The sequence below is a fragment of the Telmatherina bonti genome, assembly GCF_933228915.1.
Source record: "Telmatherina bonti genome assembly, chromosome: 24".
Classification (NCBI taxonomy): Eukaryota; Metazoa; Chordata; class Actinopteri; order Atheriniformes; family Telmatherinidae; genus Telmatherina; species Telmatherina bonti.
Window position 1 is genome coordinate 5,776,441 of NC_136633.1, and position 19,383 is coordinate 5,795,823.

The 19,383-nt window shown below is 47.6% G+C and overlaps 2 protein-coding genes across 3 annotated transcripts; one reads left to right on the forward strand and one right to left on the reverse strand.

Annotated features, from left to right (window-relative positions):
• Nucleotides 1-842: 842 nt before the first annotated feature.
• pcid2 (PCI domain containing 2) lies at nt 843-8,281 on the forward strand. 2 transcript variants are annotated; one of them, XM_079263724.1, is made up of 14 exons: nt 843-905; nt 1,731-1,820; nt 1,884-1,957; nt 2,044-2,109; nt 2,184-2,225; nt 2,297-2,351; nt 3,039-3,142; nt 3,237-3,312; nt 3,410-3,551; nt 3,629-3,729; nt 6,072-6,145; nt 6,214-6,339; nt 7,954-8,077; nt 8,164-8,281. In XM_079263724.1, exons 1-14 carry the CDS (start codon nt 870-872, stop codon nt 8,251-8,253), a joined length of 1,200 nt encoding a protein of 399 aa, XP_079119850.1. In that variant the 5' UTR covers nt 843-869; the 3' UTR covers nt 8,254-8,281. The 2 variants fall into 2 exon arrangements, with proteins under 2 accessions (XP_079119850.1, XP_079119851.1); XM_079263725.1 differs by lacking the exons at nt 843-905; nt 1,731-1,820; nt 1,884-1,957; ... (1 more) ...; nt 2,184-2,225; nt 2,297-2,351 and having other exon boundaries at nt 3,069-3,146.
• A 268-nt stretch (nt 8,282-8,549) lies between these two features.
• prozb (protein Z, vitamin K-dependent plasma glycoprotein b) lies at nt 8,550-18,265 on the reverse strand (the record flags this gene model as incomplete). The annotated part of the gene is made up of 8 exons (XM_079263849.1): nt 8,550-9,283; nt 12,380-12,518; nt 12,603-12,673; nt 12,751-12,882; nt 12,957-13,199; nt 14,580-14,604; nt 14,673-14,836; nt 18,184-18,265. 8 exons carry the CDS (start codon nt 18,263-18,265, stop codon nt 8,550-8,552), a joined length of 1,590 nt encoding a protein of 529 aa, XP_079119975.1.
• Nucleotides 18,266-19,383: the final 1,118 nt, after the last annotated feature.

Sequence of the window (19,383 nt, forward strand, 5' to 3'; positions counted from 1 at the left end):
TCCAGATTTTTCTATTTGATTTTCCCGCCACTAGTAGAGACAAAACTGGTTCCAGATCAACTGAGTCCACAGACTTTATATTAAACCTGATTAAAACTGGAGGACGTGGGTTCAAACCCTGTTGGAGCGCCTGGGTTCAAACCCTGTTGGAGCGCCTGGGTTCAAACCCTGTTGGAGCACATGAAACCTGAGTTTTGTTTGGTTGTGGAGGAAACACACACGTGGGGATAGACATGTTACACATGTAGGGAACTGGTTGTTTTAGTCCGGGACTGGAAACCAGTTCATGCCTTCGTACTGATGGACATCCAGTGGCTGTAAACCAGTAACAGATTCCCTGACTGGTCATTTATAGAGTTAGGATTCCAGACGTTGTCCGTCTGTAAGACTATTATTTGGTGAAATATCGATCAGGAAATAAAAAAACAGCTGAAAAAATATTATGAGGTAAAACATCGTGTTTTCATAGACTTAGTAAATAACAACAACAACATGTCTGACAGCAGCTTCCGGTGGGAGGGGTCAGGTAGAAACCCACTGCCAGCAAGGCGGCTTGCTTCAGGGGCCGGTTACCGTGGCAACAGCCTTTCTGACGCGGAAGTTTCCGCCAACTCCGGGTTAAAACTGCGACCGGCTTCTTTTTGTTGATTATTTTCTGTTCATTCAGGTTTTGTTGTTTCTTTGTGAACGTTGTAAACAAATAAACACATAAAATATCTTCCAGGAAGAAAGATGAGTCCAACTCTGTAGTCTGTTTCCATGGTAACCGTCTCCTGCTCAACCTGCAGCATGGTCTTCCAGAAGAATCTAACAGCAGCTCGTTTGTCTTCGTTTTCAGATATAAACAGCTGCTGGATCAGCCGGTTGCCATGGCGCACATCACCATCAACCAGTACCTGCAGCAGGTGACCCTTCAGACCCCCCTCACACCCCCTCACACCCCCCTCACACCCCTCACACCCCCCTCACACCCCCCTCACACCCCCTCAGACCCCCCCTCACACCCCCTCAGACCCCCCTCACACCCCCTCACACCCCCTCACACCCCCTCAGACCCCTCACCCCCTCAGACCCCCCTCACACCCCCTCAGACCCCCCCTCAGACCCCCTCAACCCGACCCCTCAGACCCCCTCAACCCCCTCAGACCCCTCACCCCCTCAGACCCCCCTCACACCCCCTCAGACCCCCTCAGACCCTCCTCAGACCCCCCTCACACCCCCCTCCAGACCCCTCCTCAGACCCCCCCCCTCACACCCCCCTCAGACCCCTAAGGCCCCCTCACACCCCTCAGACCCTCCTCAGACCCTCCTCAGACCCCCCTCAGACCCTCCTCAGACCCCCCCTCACACCCTCCTCAGACCCCCCTCAGACCCTCCTCAGACCCCCCTCAAACCCCCCTCACACCCTCCTCAGACCCCCCCTCAGACCCTCCTCAGACCCCCCCTCACACCCTCCTCAGACCCCCCCTCACACCCTCCTCACACCCCCCTCAGACCCTCCTCAGACCCCCCTCACAGCCCCCTCAGACCCTCCTCAGACCCCCCTAAGGCCCCTCAGACCCCTCACACCCCCCTCACATCCCTCACGCCCCCCTCAGACCCTCCTCAGACCCCCCCTCACACCCCCCTCACATCCGTCACGCCCCCGTCAGACCCCCCTCTGACCCCTCTGACCCCTCAGACCCCCTCTTCTGGTTTTACCTAACCGCAGCATCCTCCTCCTCCTGCAGGTCTACGAGGCCATCGACAACCGCGAAGGCTCCTTCTGCGCCGAGCTGCTGTCCTTCAAACACCCCCACGTCGCCAACCCCCGCCTCCAGGTTAGGCCCCGCCCACCCTGTAGCCCTGTTGCTAGGATACGGCCTGACGTCTCTGTGTTGCAGCTCGCCAGTCCGGAGGAGAAGTGCCAGCAGATTCTGGAGCCGCCGTATGACGAGATGGTTGCCGCTCACCTCAGGTGGGACCCGCAGCTTCCTCCAGCGATTATTGATTATTGATGATGAGGTCATCAGAAGTGATGGGAACTCACCTGTGTGTGTTCAGGTGTGTGTATGCAGTGGCCAATCACGACTTCATTGAGGCCTACAAGTTCCAGACGCTGGTCGTTCAATATCCTTTATGTGATCAGTAAACCAGTCAGTGATCAATAGTGATCAGTAACGATCAGATCCTTGACTCCTCACGTCCTTCCTGAGGGCCTTCCAGTCCCACAAGGAGGAGAACTGGTGAGTCCAGACTGGGCTGAGGTTGTGATGAACACGCGGCGCTGCTGACGCGTGTTGCTTTGTGGTTTCAGGGCGCTGGCCGTCATGTTCGCCGTCACGCTCGACCTGCGGATATTCGCCAACAACGTGAGAAACTTTGTATCTCCTCGTTTTCACCTCAAGTCGCCTCAACTTTCATTCTTTCTCTTTGTCTGGAGGGAAATGTTCCAGTAAACCCAGTAAAACTGGAGCTTTCACCAGTTTTAATATTTACCTCAGTTTCTTTTATTTTTCACTTTTTTGCTCCAATATAGAAAACTAAACTAATTTAGTTTTAATATTTAATATAGACAAAGAAATAAGGATAAATATCTGCAAAACATTTCATTTCAATGATGTATAATCTAACCTATAATCTAATTTATGATCTGACGTATAATCAAGTTTATAATCTGATCTATAATTTAATCTATAATTATAATTTATCATCTAATCTATAATCTGAATTATAATCCGATATATAATTTAATCTATAATTTAATTTATAATCTAACATATAATATAATTTATAATCGGATCTATTATTTATTCTATGATTTATAATCTGACCTACAGTTTAATTTATAATCTGATCTATAATTTAATCTATAATTATAATCTAATCTATAATCTAATTTTAATATGTGAAAATTTAGAATAAAAATGAAACAAATCCAAAAAAGACAAATTTACACAGAAGAACCTCAAAAATCAGGTGTGTGACGGTCGTTCAGTGTGTGTGTGTGTGTGTGTGTGTGTGTGTGTGTGTGTGTGTGTGTGTGTGTGTGTGTCCAGGCGGAGCAGCAGCTGCAGAAGAAGGGGAAAGGCCAGCCGGGGGAGATGTTGGAGAAAGCAGCGGAGCAGCTGATGAGCTGCTTCAGAGTGTGTGCCAGCGACAAGTCAGTGCGTCCACCTCACACACACACACACACACACACACACACACACACTCTCTCTGACTGAAGCGGGGCGTTAACATGTCCTGTCTGACAGCCGAGCGAGCATCGAGGACTCCAAGAAGTGGGGGATGATGTTTCTGAGCAACCAGCTCTTCAAGATCTACTTCAAGGTCGCAGATCCGTTGCTACGGAAACGTTCTATGATCATGTGACTGAAATGGTTGTGTAATGACCGTGTGTGTGTGTGTGTGTGTGCGCGTGCTGCAGATCAATAAGCTGCACCTGTGTAAACCTCTGATCAGAGCCATCGACAGTTCCAACCTGAAGAACGACTACAGTCCGGCTCAGAAGGTCACCTATAAATACTACGTGGGCCGCAAAGCCATGTTCGACAGCGACTTCAAGCCAGGTGACGTCCTCACACGCGTGTAGCTTAGCGTGTCGCCTGGCGTGTGGCTAACGTTGACGTGAACCTGGTCTGTGCAGCCGAGGAGTTCCTGTCCTTCGCCTTCCACCACTGTCACCCGAGCAGCCAGAAGAACAAGAGGATGATCCTCATCTACCTGCTGCCGGTCAAGATGTTGCTGGTCAGAGACGCCGCCGCCGCTAAGCCGGGTCCCGAGACGCCGCCGCCGCTAAGCCGGGTCCCGGGACGCCGCCGCCGCTAAGCCGGATCCTGAGACGCCGCCGCTAAGCCGGGTCCCGAGACGCCGCCGCCGCTAAGCCGGGTCCCGGGACGCCGCCGCCGCTAAGCCGGATCCTGAGACGCCGCCGCTAAGCCGGGTCCCGAGACGCCGCCGCCGCTAAGCCGGGTCCCGGGACGCCGCCGCCGCTAAGCCGGGTCCCGGGACGCCGCCGCCGCTAAGCCGGGTCCCGAGACGCCGCTAAGCCGGGTCCCGAGACGCCGCTAAGCCGGGTCCCGAGACGCCGCTAAGCCGGGTCCCGAGACGCCGCCGCCGCTAAGCCGGATCCTGAGACGCCGCCGCTAAGCCGGGTCCCGAGACGCCGCCGCCGCTAAGCCGGATCCTGAGACGCCACCGCTAAGCCGGGTCCCGGGACGCCGCCGCCGCTAAGCCGGATCCTGAGACGCCGCCGCCGCCGCTAAGCCGGGTCCCGGGACGCCGCCGCCGCTAAGCCGGGTCCCGAGACGCCGCTAAGCCGGGTCCCGAGACGCCGCTAAGCCGGGTCCCGAGACGCCGACGCCGCTAAACCGGGTCCCGAGACGCCGCCGCCGCTAAGCCGGGTCCCGAGACGCCGCCGCCGCTAAGCCGGGTCCCGGGACGCCGCCGCCGCTAAGCCGGATCCCGGGACGCCGCCGCCGCTAAGCCGGATCCCGGGACGCCGCCGCCGCTAAGCCGGGTCCCGGGACGCCGCCGCCGCTAAGCCGGGTCCCGGGACGCCGACGCCGCTAAGCCGGGTCCCGAGACGCCGCTAAGCCGGGTCCCGAGACGCCGCCGCCGCTAAGCCGGGTCCCGAGACGCCGCCGCCGCTAAGCCGGGTCCCGAGACGCCGCCGCCGCTAAGCCGGGTCCCGAGACGCCGCCGCCGCTAAGCCGGGTCCCGAGACGCCGACGCCGCTAAGCCGGGTCCCGAGACGCCGCTAAGCCGGGTCCCGAGACGCCGCTAAGCCGGGTCCCGAGACGCCGACGCCGCTAAACCGGGTCCCGAGACGCCGCCGCCGCTAAGCCGGGTCCCGAGACGCCGCTAAGCCGGGTCCCGAGACGCCGCTAAGCCGGGTCCCGAGACGCCGACGCCGCTAAACCGGGTCCCGAGACGCCGCCGCCGCTAAGCCGGGTCCCGGGACGCCGCCGCCGCTAAGCCGGGTCCCGGGACGCCGCCGCCGCTAAGCCGGGTCCCGGGACGCCGCCGCCGCTAAGCCGGGTCCCGAGACGCCGCTAAGCCGGGTCCCGAGACGCCGCTAAGCCGGGTCCCGAGACGCCGCTAAGCCGGGTCCCGAGACGCCGCTAAGCCGGGTCCCGGGACGCCGACGCCGCTAAGCCGGGTCCCGAGATGCCGCTAAGCCGGGTCCCGAGACGCCGCCGCCGCTAAGCCGGGTCCCGAGACGCCGCTAAGCCGGGTCCCGAGACGCCGCTAAGCCGGGTCCCGAGACGCCGCCGCTGCTGCTAAGCCGGGACCGGAACTGGAACCAGAGCTGGAACCGGACCGGAACCAGATCATGAAAAGCAGTCTAACTGGTTTATACTGGGTCACATTCATCAATTCAGATCTGAATTAGATCCATTAAAACTAAACATGTTTGATCTGGTTTAGTGTCATTCCTGTCCAGTCTGGTCTGGTTCTGGTCTCTGGTCTAGACCAGGTCTCTGGTCTGGATCAGGTCGCTGGTCTGGATCAGGTCTCTGGTCTGGATCAGACCTCTGGTCTGGTTCTGGTCTCTGGTCTGGATCAGGTTGCTGGTCTGGATCAGACCTCTGGTCTGGATCAGGTGTCTCGTCTGGTTCTGGTCTCTGGTCTGGATCAGGTTGCTGGTCTGGATCAGACCTCTGGTCTGGATCAGGTGTCTCGTCTGAATCAGTTATCTAGTCTGGACCAGGTCTGTGTTCTAGACCAGGTACCTGGTCTGGATCAAGTCTCTGGTTCTGGACCAGATGTCTGGTCTGGATCAGATATCTAGTCTGGACCAGGTCTCTGGTCTGGATCAAGTCTCTGGTCTGGATCATATATCTAGTCTGGACCAGGTCTCTGGTCTGGACCAAGTCTCTGGTCTGGATCAGATATGTAGTCTGGACCAGGTCTCTGGTCTGGACCAAGTCTCTGGTCTGGATCAGATATCTAGTCTGGACCAGGTCTCTGGTCTGGACCAAGTCTCTGGTCTGGATCAGATATCTAGTCTGGACCAAGTCTCTGGTCTGGATCAGATATCTAGTCTGGACCAGTCCTCCCAGTCTGACCACAGCTCCTTGTTTCAGGGCCACATGCCGACCCATCAGCTGCTCCGGAAGTATGACCTCATGCAGTTTGCTGATGTCACCAAGGCTGTGAGGTAAGCATAGGGGCAGGCAGTGCAACAGGAAGTGACATCACATGGTAACCTGTGTGTGTGTGCGCCAGCGAAGGCAACCTGCTGCTGCTGAATGCGGCGCTGTCCCGACACGAGACCTTCTTCATCCGCTGCGGCATCTTCCTCATCCTGGAGAAGCTGAAGATCATCACCTACAGGAACCTCTTCAAGAAAGTGTGAGTGGAGAAATAAACGCGTTTACAGCTGGAATAAACCAGTTTACAGCAGGAATAAACATGTTTACAGCAGGAATAAACATGTTTACAGCTGAAATAAACATGTTTACAGCTGGATAAACATGTTTACAGCTGGAATAAACAAGTTTACAGGTGAAATAAATATGTTTACAGCTGGAATAAACATGTTTACAGCAGGAATAAACACGTTTACAGCAGGAATAAACACGTTTACAGCTTTAATAAACACGTTTACAGCTGGAATAAACACGTTTACAGCTGGAATAAACACGTTTACAGCAGGAATAAACACGTTTACAGCAGGAATAAACATGTTTACAGATGAAATAAACATGTTTACAGCTGGAATAAACACGTTTACAGCTGGAATAAACATGTTTACAGCAGAAATAAACATGTTTACAGCTGGAATAAACATGTTTACAGCAGGAATAAACACGGTTACAGCAGGAATAAACACGTTTACAGCTTTAATAAACACGTTTACAGCTTTAATAAACACATTTACAGCTTTAATAAACATGTTTACAGCTTTAATAAACACGTTTACAGCTGGAATAAACACGTTTACAGCTGGAATAAACCAGTTTACAGCAGGAATAAACATGTTTACAGCAGAAATAAACATGTTTACAGCTGGATAAACATGTTTACAGCTGGATAAACATGTTTACAGCAGAAATAAACATGTTTACAGCTGGAATAAACATGTTTACAGCAGGAATAAACATGTTTACAGCTGAAATAAACATGTTTACAGCAGGAATAAACATGTTTACAGCTGGATAAACATGTTTACAGCAGAAATAAACATGTTTACAGCTGGAATAAACATGTTTACAGCTGAAATAAACATGTTTACAGCAGGAATAAACACGTTTACAGCAGGAATAAACACGTTTACAGCTTTAATAAACACGTTTACAGCAGGAATAAACACGTTTACAGCAGGAATAAACACGTTTACAGCAGGAATAAACATGTTTACAGCTTGAATTAACACGTTTACAGCAGGAATAAACACGCTTACAGCAGGAATAAACATGTTTACAGCTTGAATAAACACGTTTACAGCAGGAATAAACACGTTTACAGCAGGAATAAACATGTTTACAGCTTTAATAAACACGTTTACAGCTGGAATAAACACGTTTACAGCTGAAATAAACATGTTTACAGCTGAAATAAACATGTTTACAGCAGAAATAAACATGTTTACAGCAGAAATAAACATGTTTACAGCAGAAATAAATATGTTTACAGCCTGGTACAAAAATCCATTTTAGGTTTAATAGGTCAGGTTTACCTTCATGACAACTGTGGGGGGAGTGAATTTTTTTCTTTCTGGTTCGTTTAAAATAATTTAATCTCGAAGTTTGGCATATTTAGGGGCGTGTCCTTTTGATTGACAGGTACCCGATGTCCCGCTTTGGCGTCTACTTTTTCTACTTGTGTTTATTTTAGTTTAATGGTGTGTAGGTTCCAGCTCACGTTCTGGTCGGAGACCTTGACCTGATCCAGATCACGGGGGGGTTTCGGGTCTCTAGATCGTCCAGACCAGCTCGGTCTAACCGCTGCCCGTCCCATCTGCAGGTATCTGCTGCTGAAGACCCACCAGCTGCCTCTGGACGCCTTCCTCGTGGCTCTGAGGATGATGCAGGTGGAGGACGTCGACATCGATGAGGTGCAGTGCATCTTGGCCAACCTCATCTACATGGTGAGGACACACACACACTCTCTCTCACACACATACACACACATACACACACACACACACATGCTCAGCTCTTCTTCTCCTTTCAGGGTCACATTAAGGGCTACATCTCCCACCAGCACCAGAAGCTCGTCGTCAGCAAACAGAATCCATTCCCGCCTCTGTCCTCCGTCTCCTAGGCGACGCTGCGTTGCTACGGAAACCTGCGTTGAGTTTTTATGACTTTGTACCGTAAAAGCTGTGTTGAATAAAGACTATGCTGTTTGTACTGTGTGTGTGCGTGTGTGTCGGAGCGGTGCATTGTGGGAACTGGAGTCCATGTTCAGCGAAACAAACCAACTTTTTACATTTTTATTTCAAACTGAAGATGTTTTATTTACATATTTCAGAAACTGGATGTTTGTAAAGCTGCGTAGAAAGAAAGGCTGGTAAAGCAAGTTTAGTTTCATACAAGTGTTAAAGATGGCGGCGGGTATCAGCGGCGCCTGTCGGGGTACCCGCTGACCTGCGGGGCCATGTGGTCCTCCGCCATCTGCAGCCTCGGTCTGATCCAGTTCAGGTAACGTGACACTTTGGTGAAGACCTGACCGTCGCAGCTGGCGGACGATGACATCAGCATCCCGGTCAGGAAGGCTGTGGCTTTCTCTGCCGTAGCAACCGGTGACCCCGGCAACGGGCCACCACACAGTGGCTGGAGGTTCTGACTCGAGCCGCTGGTGGAGTTTTCTGCTCCATATGGCTTCATGTGCAGAGTCCTCTGAGTGTGATTCTGGATCTGGTTCCCTAAAGGTCTGTTCGGACTCTGGGCACTGTTTGGTTTCCATGACGACCTACTTTGATTCCTGGACGGGACACTCGGCTTCCTCTGAGCGCCGTTACGCCACTTCATGCAGAACATTTTGTTGCTGAGCGGATGAGATACATTCAGCTGCTTGCGGCATTCGTCCAGCTTCATGTAGACCAGGTTCTGGTTCTGGTTCTGGACCTGGTCCTGGTCCCCCCCACTTCTGGCACCAAGCCCTGTTCTCCCAGAATGCATCAGGATGTTTTCGCTGAAGTCTCTGGTGGGCAGGCAGAGGTGGATGATGCTGGGACCCAGTGGCAGGGGCGTGGCCAGCTCCATGAGGGCGAGGTCGTTGTCATGGTGATTTACATGGAAACGGTCGTGAACGTACAGAGAATCGACTCGGAAAAGCATTTTGCTGTTGCCTAGGAGACGAGAGAATAAACACAAATCAGTGGCCTGACAAAACATGTTAAATGTTTCATTAAAAAACACAGAAAGAGTGAAGATTGATCCGTTTCCAGCCAGAACTCCCAAAAAGCAACCACTTCCAGTTACATGACTGGTTTAACTGGGAACAGGCCAGTAACAGACTGGGTATAAAGGGAGCTTTTCAGTCTCTCGGATGGAAAGATGGACAGAGACACTAATTCGAGACAAACTGGCTTTAAACAACATCTACAGTGTAGAATATCTGCGACGGATTCAGAGAATCAGAAGGAATCTCTGTAGGCGGCGGACAGCTTGGATGCTGGTGATCTGGTCTCTTCCGGAAATCTCTACATGGACTTGTGAGTTAGTGCCGATGGCGTGGGCAGCTTCCACATCTGGGAAGCTCCATCAATGCTGAAACATCTGCTCCCATCCAGACAACGTCTCTTTCAGGGAAGACCTTGCAGGTTCCACCATGCTGGACCACATCCTGCATCGTCACAGCAGCATGGCTTCTAAACTTTGGAACTTGGGATGTATTTATCAGTGTGAATGCAATTCTTTAACCACTTCAGCAGTTCAAATTTTAATCTCTTCGGTACATTCAGGAGAATTAAGCTATGACTTTTGTCATGGCAAACCTGTAGTTTTTGAGATATTTTGCGTTTTGTAAAAATAACTTATTTGTGTGACAAGCCTTCAAACCAAATGCAGATTGGACAAAATGTCAGCTCGGCCATTGGTCCGTTTTTGCATATTGAGCTGCAAAGTGGTTCAATGGGGTTTAGAGGTCTGCACCAGTTTGCAGTGTCTGGTACATGGCAGCTCTATTAAAACTGACAAGCATCTGTCTACACCTCTGTGGAAGTGTCTCATAACAGCCATGTACATGCGGAGAAGTCCTCCATGTCCTTGTCTGTGCTGGTTTGAAACCAGTGAGTTCCACATAAATTCATGATGGTAATTCATGTTTTATTGAAGCTGCTTCTATTCACACTGTCTGGATTGCGCTCATTGCTCCCAGCTGGGAGCTGCAGCAGAGTCTGTTACTGTTGTAAACATCAGCATACTTAGTATCTGTAAAGACTTTTGCAACTTATTTAAAAAAGAAAGGGGGGTAACCCATTTACAGCTCAGTAGTAGCTTGTTAGGCATTGGTGGGTGGAGCTTCCCAGCATGCCTTGCGGATTCTCTTGCTGTTTGCACCGGGTTCCAGTGAACAGTACATTGCAGCCATATAACACTGACTACTTTCAGCCTGCAGCTGGGTCTCACAACAGCCATATACAAATAGAAATGCTCCTATATGGATATAGTAACTTGCACTTCTATAGTGCTTTTCTAGTCATGCAGACTCAAAGTGCTTTACACTCCTTGTCACATTCACTCATACACACTATTCCAACACACTCATACCCCAATAGGCACATTGGGGGGCAGCTTGGGGTTCAGTGTCTTGCCCTAGGACACTCTGGCCTGTTAGGGGAAGCCTGGAATCGATCCCCCAACTTTCCAGTTGAAGGACAACTGCTCTTCCTCCTGAGCTGCAGCCGCCCATATAGCTGACTCTGATCTGTGCTGCTTCGAAACCATCAGGTTTTACATATGTTTATGGTAGAACTTCACTTTGACATAGAAGCTGCTTCCATTCACACAGTGTTAAGTTACATGATTGCTCCCAGCTGAGATCTTCAACCAGCAGCGTCTGTTTATTACTATTTAAATCAGCATAGTTGGTGTCAGCTAAGTCTTTTTGCAAATTTTATAGAGAGGCCATACAGAGTGCTGCAAGAGTCTTTGTTTATGTTATTTCCTTCAGCTGCGCTGCATTGAGCGAAGTCCGAAAAACTGCTAAAGTAAACAAAGTCTACATGGTTCCAAACAAATGTGGAGAAAATTTGCAAAAACAAGACAAAGTGTTTGATTCAAGGTGAAAAATAAAGATCCATATTGTTTGGTAAAATTTTTATCTGAATAGTATATAAGACTGTGGGACAGAGGAACGTTTAAGCCTTAATCGTAGATCTGCCCTACAACTGTTGTGACATCACGCCTGCTACCAGTCCCTAAGAAATATATGAAATATGCTCAAACAATTCACTATCTTCAATATCTGGTACATTACGGTCTGACTTTGTTGTCTTTTTTGCAACACTTTGGAATACTACTCCTTTCTACTAATGAAAATGCTCCCTTACATCGCCACTAGATGGCGATCTACGGTCAGAAATGAAAAGAAACTAGTCTATAGTGATTTCCAGTTGACCTAAAGGCTCTGTAGTAGTTTTATTATCGTGACAAATGGTCGATGCAGCATTCAAACAGAATAATTTAGTGATTAGTTGAAATTTAATCATTATTTCTGCAAAGCATTTTTGACCCTCTTTAGTTCTTCACAGCAGTCAAACATTTCATATTTTTCTACGATGTCTCCACGTGGACCAAGAATTCATCCTTTTTCCAACAGAGGAGCTTTGTCTGTGTATGCATATGCGAGGTGATGGCCTAGTGGTTATGAGACTGAGCTTTATCTCTGCATGTTGTGGGTTCATATCCAGCAAGAGAATTCTGCCATGTGACTGCACAGTACAACTTACCACCTTCTTCCTCTTTTTAATCTCCAAGAAATTATTCCTCTCTCTTTGCAGTTTTCGTCACTTCAAACCAATTTTTCTTCAGATTTCTTTTACACTTCATAAGATTGGAAAGAATGCTGCACATCTGCTAGCTGCTGGAATGTGCTGCCATTCATTTCAGTGACATCTTCAGCTTTTTTGCATTATATATCAGTAATTACACATTATCGCATTCACACTTGCGGTTATGTAGTAACAGCAATAGTTTAGTTATATTTGTCATTAAAATTATTCACTAAAAAAATCTTGTGGGAATGGAATTAAAAATTCTCCAGGCATGACTGAACACATATACGATACGCGGATCCTACGTAGGAACCGATAATCCCTCGTACGCCGGAGTTTCTTCTGCAATCTCACCAGCTGCTCTGACTTTCTGAGACACTGTCTGTCTTTTAGAAACACCAGGTTGTCCATGTAGTGTGGGTGCTGTAAAGTTTCATAATGAAGTACCAGCCAACACTTGGAAATGAGATGGTCGGAGGTCCGATCCCGCCTCGTGGACGAGGCAGCGTGCTGCGGTCAGGACCGCGTATCGACCCAGCACCACGCCGCCACAGAGCTCCTCCCCTCTGCTGTTCTGCACCGACACCTGGGAAAACAAAACCATCATGAGCGTTTAGCACCTGTTTGCTCATTTATTTTGGTTTCTGGTTTCGGGCTGGGGTCCTCTTACCTGCCAGGGGCAGTTGCCATGGCGACACATGAAGGCGTCGGCGTCAGGAAGCCTTCCACAGGGAAACTTCACTGTAAACACAAAGATGGACTTATTGATGGAAGTGTCTGTGGCTGGCGTTCTGTCGCTGGGGTTTTGGGATTCGAACCTTCGGGCTCGCAGCTCCGCCCATCGCTCTGCAGTCTGAACCCCGTCATGCACGAGCAGGTGAAGGAGCGGGGGGACGCCGTGCAGAGCTGGTGACAAGCTGTCGGCCCTTTGGTGGGACACTCGGACATTTCTGAGACAGACAGGAAGTGTGTGTTAGATCAGGAAGGAGGCGACATGCCGCGCTCCGACTGTCAGTGAACGCACCGTGACCTCCGTGCGCCCCGGCCTCCTTCTCATCCGTGGAGGTCAGATCTGGTGCAAAGATCTGCGGCATACTCGATGGCTGTACTCCGTCTTCCAGCTTCTCCAGATCTTCCAGCACTTCCAGTCCTCTCAGTTGACAGATCTGTCCATAGTTGGGGGCGCTGCAGGAGCAGGAAAACCCCCCCACCTTATCCGTGCAGTTCCCACCGTTGAGGCAGGGATTGGGCATACACTGGTTCCCATCTGCACAAAACAGAGAAAAGTGGGGAAAGTCAGTTCTGTGGAACCTGCGGTCGCTTCGAAGAGACTGAACTCAGATTAAAGAAGAATCCTTCAGGTGTCGGCGCCCCCTGCAGGCCTGGCAGGCACACAACATCGCTGCCAGTCCTGTGTTTGCATCTGCATGGAGAACAGGCTGTGTATAAAAGGTGGTGATGGTTTCTGAAGAGCTGAATTTAAGCTCGATGGGCAGTTCCCACCGCCACCAGCATGGCATCGTTCTGCGTGGTGTTTCTACCAGTTAATACAAATATAGGCAGAGAGGTGGAGCTGAGAGGGGGCTGTGTGTCATGGTGGATGATTGACGTCTATAAAACGCCGACTTACTTGAAACTAAGAGCTAACTGAGCTAACCGGAGCTAACAGCAGCTAACCAGCTAACGGAGGTAAGCAGGTTAAAGCTAAGTCATGTTAAAAAAAAACGCGGTTGTTCTACGTTCTTCTTACTTGAAGCGGGAGATCGGGTAGCTGTCAATCAAAAGGACACGCCCCTAAATATGCTGAATTTTTAGATGAAATTACTTTTAAAGGAGAAGTTAGAAAAAAGTTCACTCCCCCACAGTTGTCATGAAGGTAAACCTGACCTATTAAACCTAAAATGGATTTTTGTACCAGGCTGTAAACACGTTTATTTCTGCTGTAAACATGTTTATTTCTGCTGTAAACATGTTTATTCCTGCTGTAACATGTTTATTTCTGCTGTAAACATGTTTATTTCTGCTGTGAAGTTGGTCTTTTTAACATGGGAGTCTATGGGGATTTGCTCTGTTTTGCAGCCCCTGGTGGATGAAGGAAGGACTGCAATCTTTGGCTTTTTATTTCTCCGCATCGGCTTCACCTTTAACCGCCGGAAGTTGCCGCTTGGCATGGAGGTAGTTGTTGTGTAAAAGATGTTTTTTTGTTGGTTTTTTTTTTACATGAAAAGGTAGAAATTTGGAGTTCTTTTGGAGTTTTGTTTTCCTGCCAGTTTTTCTGAGTAGGGTTTGTTCACTTTTTTACAACACATATTTTCTGGTAGTTTTTTTTAAATGACACATCTGATTGTATATAGATAAATAAAAACAGTCTTTAACCTGTGTCTGAATCTCTTTTCACTGCTCGTATCACAACAGTAAAATTAAACAAACTCCTGCCCTTTTACTTTGCAACTAAATCATCTATACTGTCAGTAACAAAAGAAGGCCCTCCTTTATTTATTTTATTTTGTTTACTATTATTGTATGTGTAAATAAGCTTTTTTGTTGCAAACTTAAAAAACACAAATAAAATGTTTGAAAATAACTGAAAACAAGAGTTAAACATAATGATGAATGGTGACCACATTAGGTGTTTAGATAAACTCACCAAAATAAACGGTCCAGAAGGCGATCTGCAGACAAACAAACAGCCGTTAGGATTCAGTTTTCCTGTGTCATCATGGACTCATGTTGAACCCACCGTCTTTGCATCGTTTTCGAAGACTTCTCGAGCCTCCTCGAAGTTGCAAAACTCCTCGTAGCACTCCCTCTCCAGGTTCCCCTGCAGGATCTCCTCCAGCAGGAACTGGTTGGCCCGTTTGGGCCGCAGGAACACAGTGTGGGCCCTTGGAGCCACACGAAACACTGGAAACACAAAAGCAAGTCAATGTTTCGCACAGCGGAGCCTCCAATAAATCTTAAACTAGGGCTGCACGGTGGAATAGTGGTTAGCACTGTGGCCCCACAGCAAGAAGGTCACTGGTTTGATCCTTGGCTGCAGCGAGCTTTGGTCAGTAGCCTTTCTCTGTGGAGTTTGCATGTTCTCTCCAGGTACTCCAGCTTCCTCCCACCATCCAAAGACATGCATGTTAGGTTCACTGGTTACTCTAAATTGCCCCTAGGAGTGAGTGTGAGTGGTTGTTTGTTTCTGTGTGGCCCTGCGATGGACTGGTGAGCTGTCCGGGGTGTACCCTGCCTTTCACCCAAAGATTGCTGGGATAGGCTCCAGCTTCCCCGCAACCCTTCATTGGACTAAGGGGTTAGGATGATGACTGAATGAATGAAATCTTAAACTAACCTCATGTTTGTTACAACACAGTGAGTGAATTACTGGTCGAACACCATAATAGAATGAAATCTATATATTATTCAGGTTAGTTTCATTTTACTCATCTTCTAACAAACAAACTGAATCAATTTGGTAAACTGTTACAACCTTATCATCTGTTTTTCCCTCCCAACTTAACTGTCACGGCAGTAGAGGTTAACAGCCATCTACCTGAAAACCATCTACCTATCCTAACATTAATCTGCGTACCATAGAAAACCATCTACCTATCCTAACATTAATCTGCGTACCATAGAAAACCATCTACCTACCCTAACAATAATCTGTTTACCCTGGAAAACCATTGACTACCCTAACAATCATCTGTTTACCCTAGAAAACCATCTACCTACGCTAACAATTATCTGTTTACCCTGGAAAACCATCTAGCTACCCTAACAATCATCTGTTTACCCTGGAAAACCATCTACCTACCCTAACAATCATCTGACTACCCTGGAAAACCATCTACCTACCCTAACAATCATCTGCTTACCCTGGAAAAATATCTACCTACCCTAACGATCATCTGCTTACCCTGGAAAACCATCTACCTACCCTAACAATCATCTGACTACCCTGGAAAACCATCTACCTACCCTAACAATCATCTGCTTACCCTGGAAAATCATCTACCTACCCTAACAATCATCTGTTTACCCTGGAAAACCATCTAGCTACCCTAACAATCATCTGCTTACCCTGGAAAAATATCTACCTACCCTAACGATCATCTGCTTACCCTGGAAAACCATCTACCTACCCTAACAATCATCTGCTTACCCTGGAAAACCATCTACCTACCCTAACAATCATCTGACTACCCTGGAAAACCATCTAGCTACCCTAACAATCATCTGACTACCCTGGAAAACCATCTAGCTACCCTAACAATCATCTGCTTACCCTGGAAAACCATCTACCTACCCTAACAATCATCTGCTTACCCTGGAAAACCATCTACCTACCCTAACAATCATCTGACTACCCTGGAAAACCATCTAGCTACCCTAACAATCATCTGACTACCCTGGAAAACCATCTACCTACCCTAACAATAATCTGTTTACCCTGGAAAACCATCTACCTACCCTAACAATCATCTGACTACCCTGGAAAATCATCTACCTACCCTAACAATCATCTGCTTACCCTGGAAAACCATCTACCTACCCTAACAATCATCTGTTTACCCTGGAAAACCATCTACCTACCCTAACAATCATCTGACTACCCTGGAAAACCATCTACCTACCCTAACAATCATCTGCTTACCCTGGAAAACCATCTACCTACCCTAACAATCATCTGTTTACCCTGGAAAACCATCTACCGTATTTTCACGACCATAAGGCGCACATAAAAGTCTTAGATTTTCTTCAAAATGTGCGGCGCGCTCTATAGTGCAGTGCGCCCTTTGTGTGCGTGTTGTTGTTGTTGTCGTTGTAATCGGACGTATAGAGAACACCATGAGAATGTTAAAGGGTGAAGCGAGGGTGTTGATCGCATATAAAAGAACAGGTGTGTGCGTTATGCAGAACACCTTTGTCTAACAACTCTGAAAATGGCAAAAAGACACGCTTATGAAGCACAGTTTAAACTGAAGGCCATCAACTACGCCAAGCAACATGGAAATAGAGCAGCCAAGAGAGAATTTAAGATTAATGAATCGAATGTTGGCAAGTGGAGGAAGATGGAAAACGAGCTCCGACAGGTAAAGAAGACGCAGCTGAGTTTCCGTGGACATAAGGCAAGGTGGCCCGAGTTGGAGGAAAGACGCTTGGGCTAACGTGTCTGCTGGCACTGTTGTCCGCGCTTTCGCAAAAGCCGGCATCATTTCCGAGGAGCCGCACGGCACGGAAAGTGACTCTGACAGTGAAGAAAGTGAAGCTCGCATGTTTGCTGGAGATTTAGCTCAGCTGTTCAGTTCAGAAACAGAGGATGAGGACTTTGATGGGTTTGACTGATGACGATTACCGGTAAAAAAATGTGAGTACCAAACTCAGTTTTGGTTCCGGTCTATTTTTAAATACGCACACTTGTGTGCTTGTTTTATCCGCGTGTTTTACCATGCCCACGCCTATTGATGATTGATTGATGATTAAAAAATGTTATTACTTTGTAATCAATACTTAAATAAAGCACAACCAAACTCGGTTTTGCTCCCGCTCTATTTTTAAAAAAGCATACTTGTATGCTTGTGTGCATTGAGAATGTTAAAGGGGGAAGTGTGGGCGTGGATTGTACTGGTATATAAAACCCGCGCCCTATGGTCAGGTGCGCCTTATGTATGTGTTAAATACAGAAAGGACGCACATAACTGAGACTGCGCCTTTTAGTACGGTGCGCCTTATGGTCGTGAAAATACGGTACCTACCCTAACAATCATTTGTGTACCATAGAAAACCATCGACTTACCCTACCAACTAGTCTAACCAACCCAATCACCCATCTACGCAAGCACCCGAATTTTGACACATTTCTTCTCACTACCTCACCTAAGCAGCATATCTGCTCCAACTTCCTTCCCAGTTGTCTACTAAGCTCCCTGACCTCATGACCTCATACCACCTAACAGAATAAAATAATAACAGGAATCTAACCAAACTACATTTTTAAACTCTTGCAGCTACTTTTTTCACTGATCGTAAATTTCTGGACATATTTCATAAAATTAAGACAAAATGAAGGATGATAAACATAATTCTTATTTATAACCAATCATAACCTTCATATGTATGTTAAAGTTTGAAAAAATATCCCCTGAAATTTTTTTTTCCACCTTTCTGCATAAAATCACAAGTCATTACAATCTTTTCATACTCGGAACAGGAGACTTGAGATGTACAACATGTTGGTTTTAACAAGTTTGGTCTGATCTTACCTTCACCGAGGACCAACACCTGAAGGAAACATGCGAGGAGGCAGAGCGTTGTCAGAGACGCTGACATGATGTTGACCGCCATGACACTGACAGCACGGCCAGCACACACACATATACACACCGGTGACTCACATTCAACAGGACGTCCCGTCGCTGCAGTTTTATCCTGGCTTTAATCGATTGAACTCTAACAAACAAGAACTCCAAACAGTTCAGAAAAAACTACCTGCTCACATTATTCACTTTTTTTTTTCTGGATCCAACAATGAAATAATGTTTTCTGGAAATTTGGTCAGTTAATTACATTTTAGTCTGATATTTTCTTGTTAAGAGTTAAATGGAAAGAACAGGTTTAGCTAAACGTCCTGTTCCAGATGTGGACTCTGGCCTCCAAAAACAGCTTTCACCTCTGAAACTTGTCCACCCGCCATGTTGACTTTGAGTCAAACGGGGGAGTTTCCCCCCAGATCAATAATTCATATGACACAGAGACTTTTGATGATCCAGATCAAGTCAAACAGACCTGATGCTACAACCAGGTTGGCGGTAACCAAGCCAGCCTCATTTCAGGCTCATCTTAACATGAACGGTGCACATTTGTCTTTCTTAGTTCACACATAAATCTAAAAGGGAAGGGAAAACGAATGTTCAGCATCGTGTTGACAGAGATCTTCTTCTACATTTTCACACCCATTCTCCACATGACAATTTCATGACTTTGTTGTTTCGCGGGTTCCAAACATCTAGCTAGTTTTATGGAATTCAGCTCAACAGTTTATCTTAAAATACCTATAACAAGCTAAAAACCAAAGCTTTCATGGTGATCTGGAAGGAAAAAGGAATCCTAATAATAAAAAATCTGTACAGTTACCAGAAAAAAACTTTTCTTTTGAATCATTAAAAACAGTCGGCAAAAAATCTTATAATTATTTCTTTATTTTATCAGTTCAAAGCTTATTTATTCCAGTAATATAAAAAACAGAGATGGTATCCATCCTGTTAAGCATACTGAATAGCAAACGGTTAAATCAGCAATGTGACAGATTATGTTCCATGGAATCCAGCTGGTCAACATAAAGAAACATAAGCAGGAAACGCGATGGTGGAGACCAAAACACAGCTAGAAGAGACCAAACCTTCTGTTAGCTAACAGAACAGCAGAAACTTTAGCCTCTAAAGCTTCATAAACTTCTGATATCT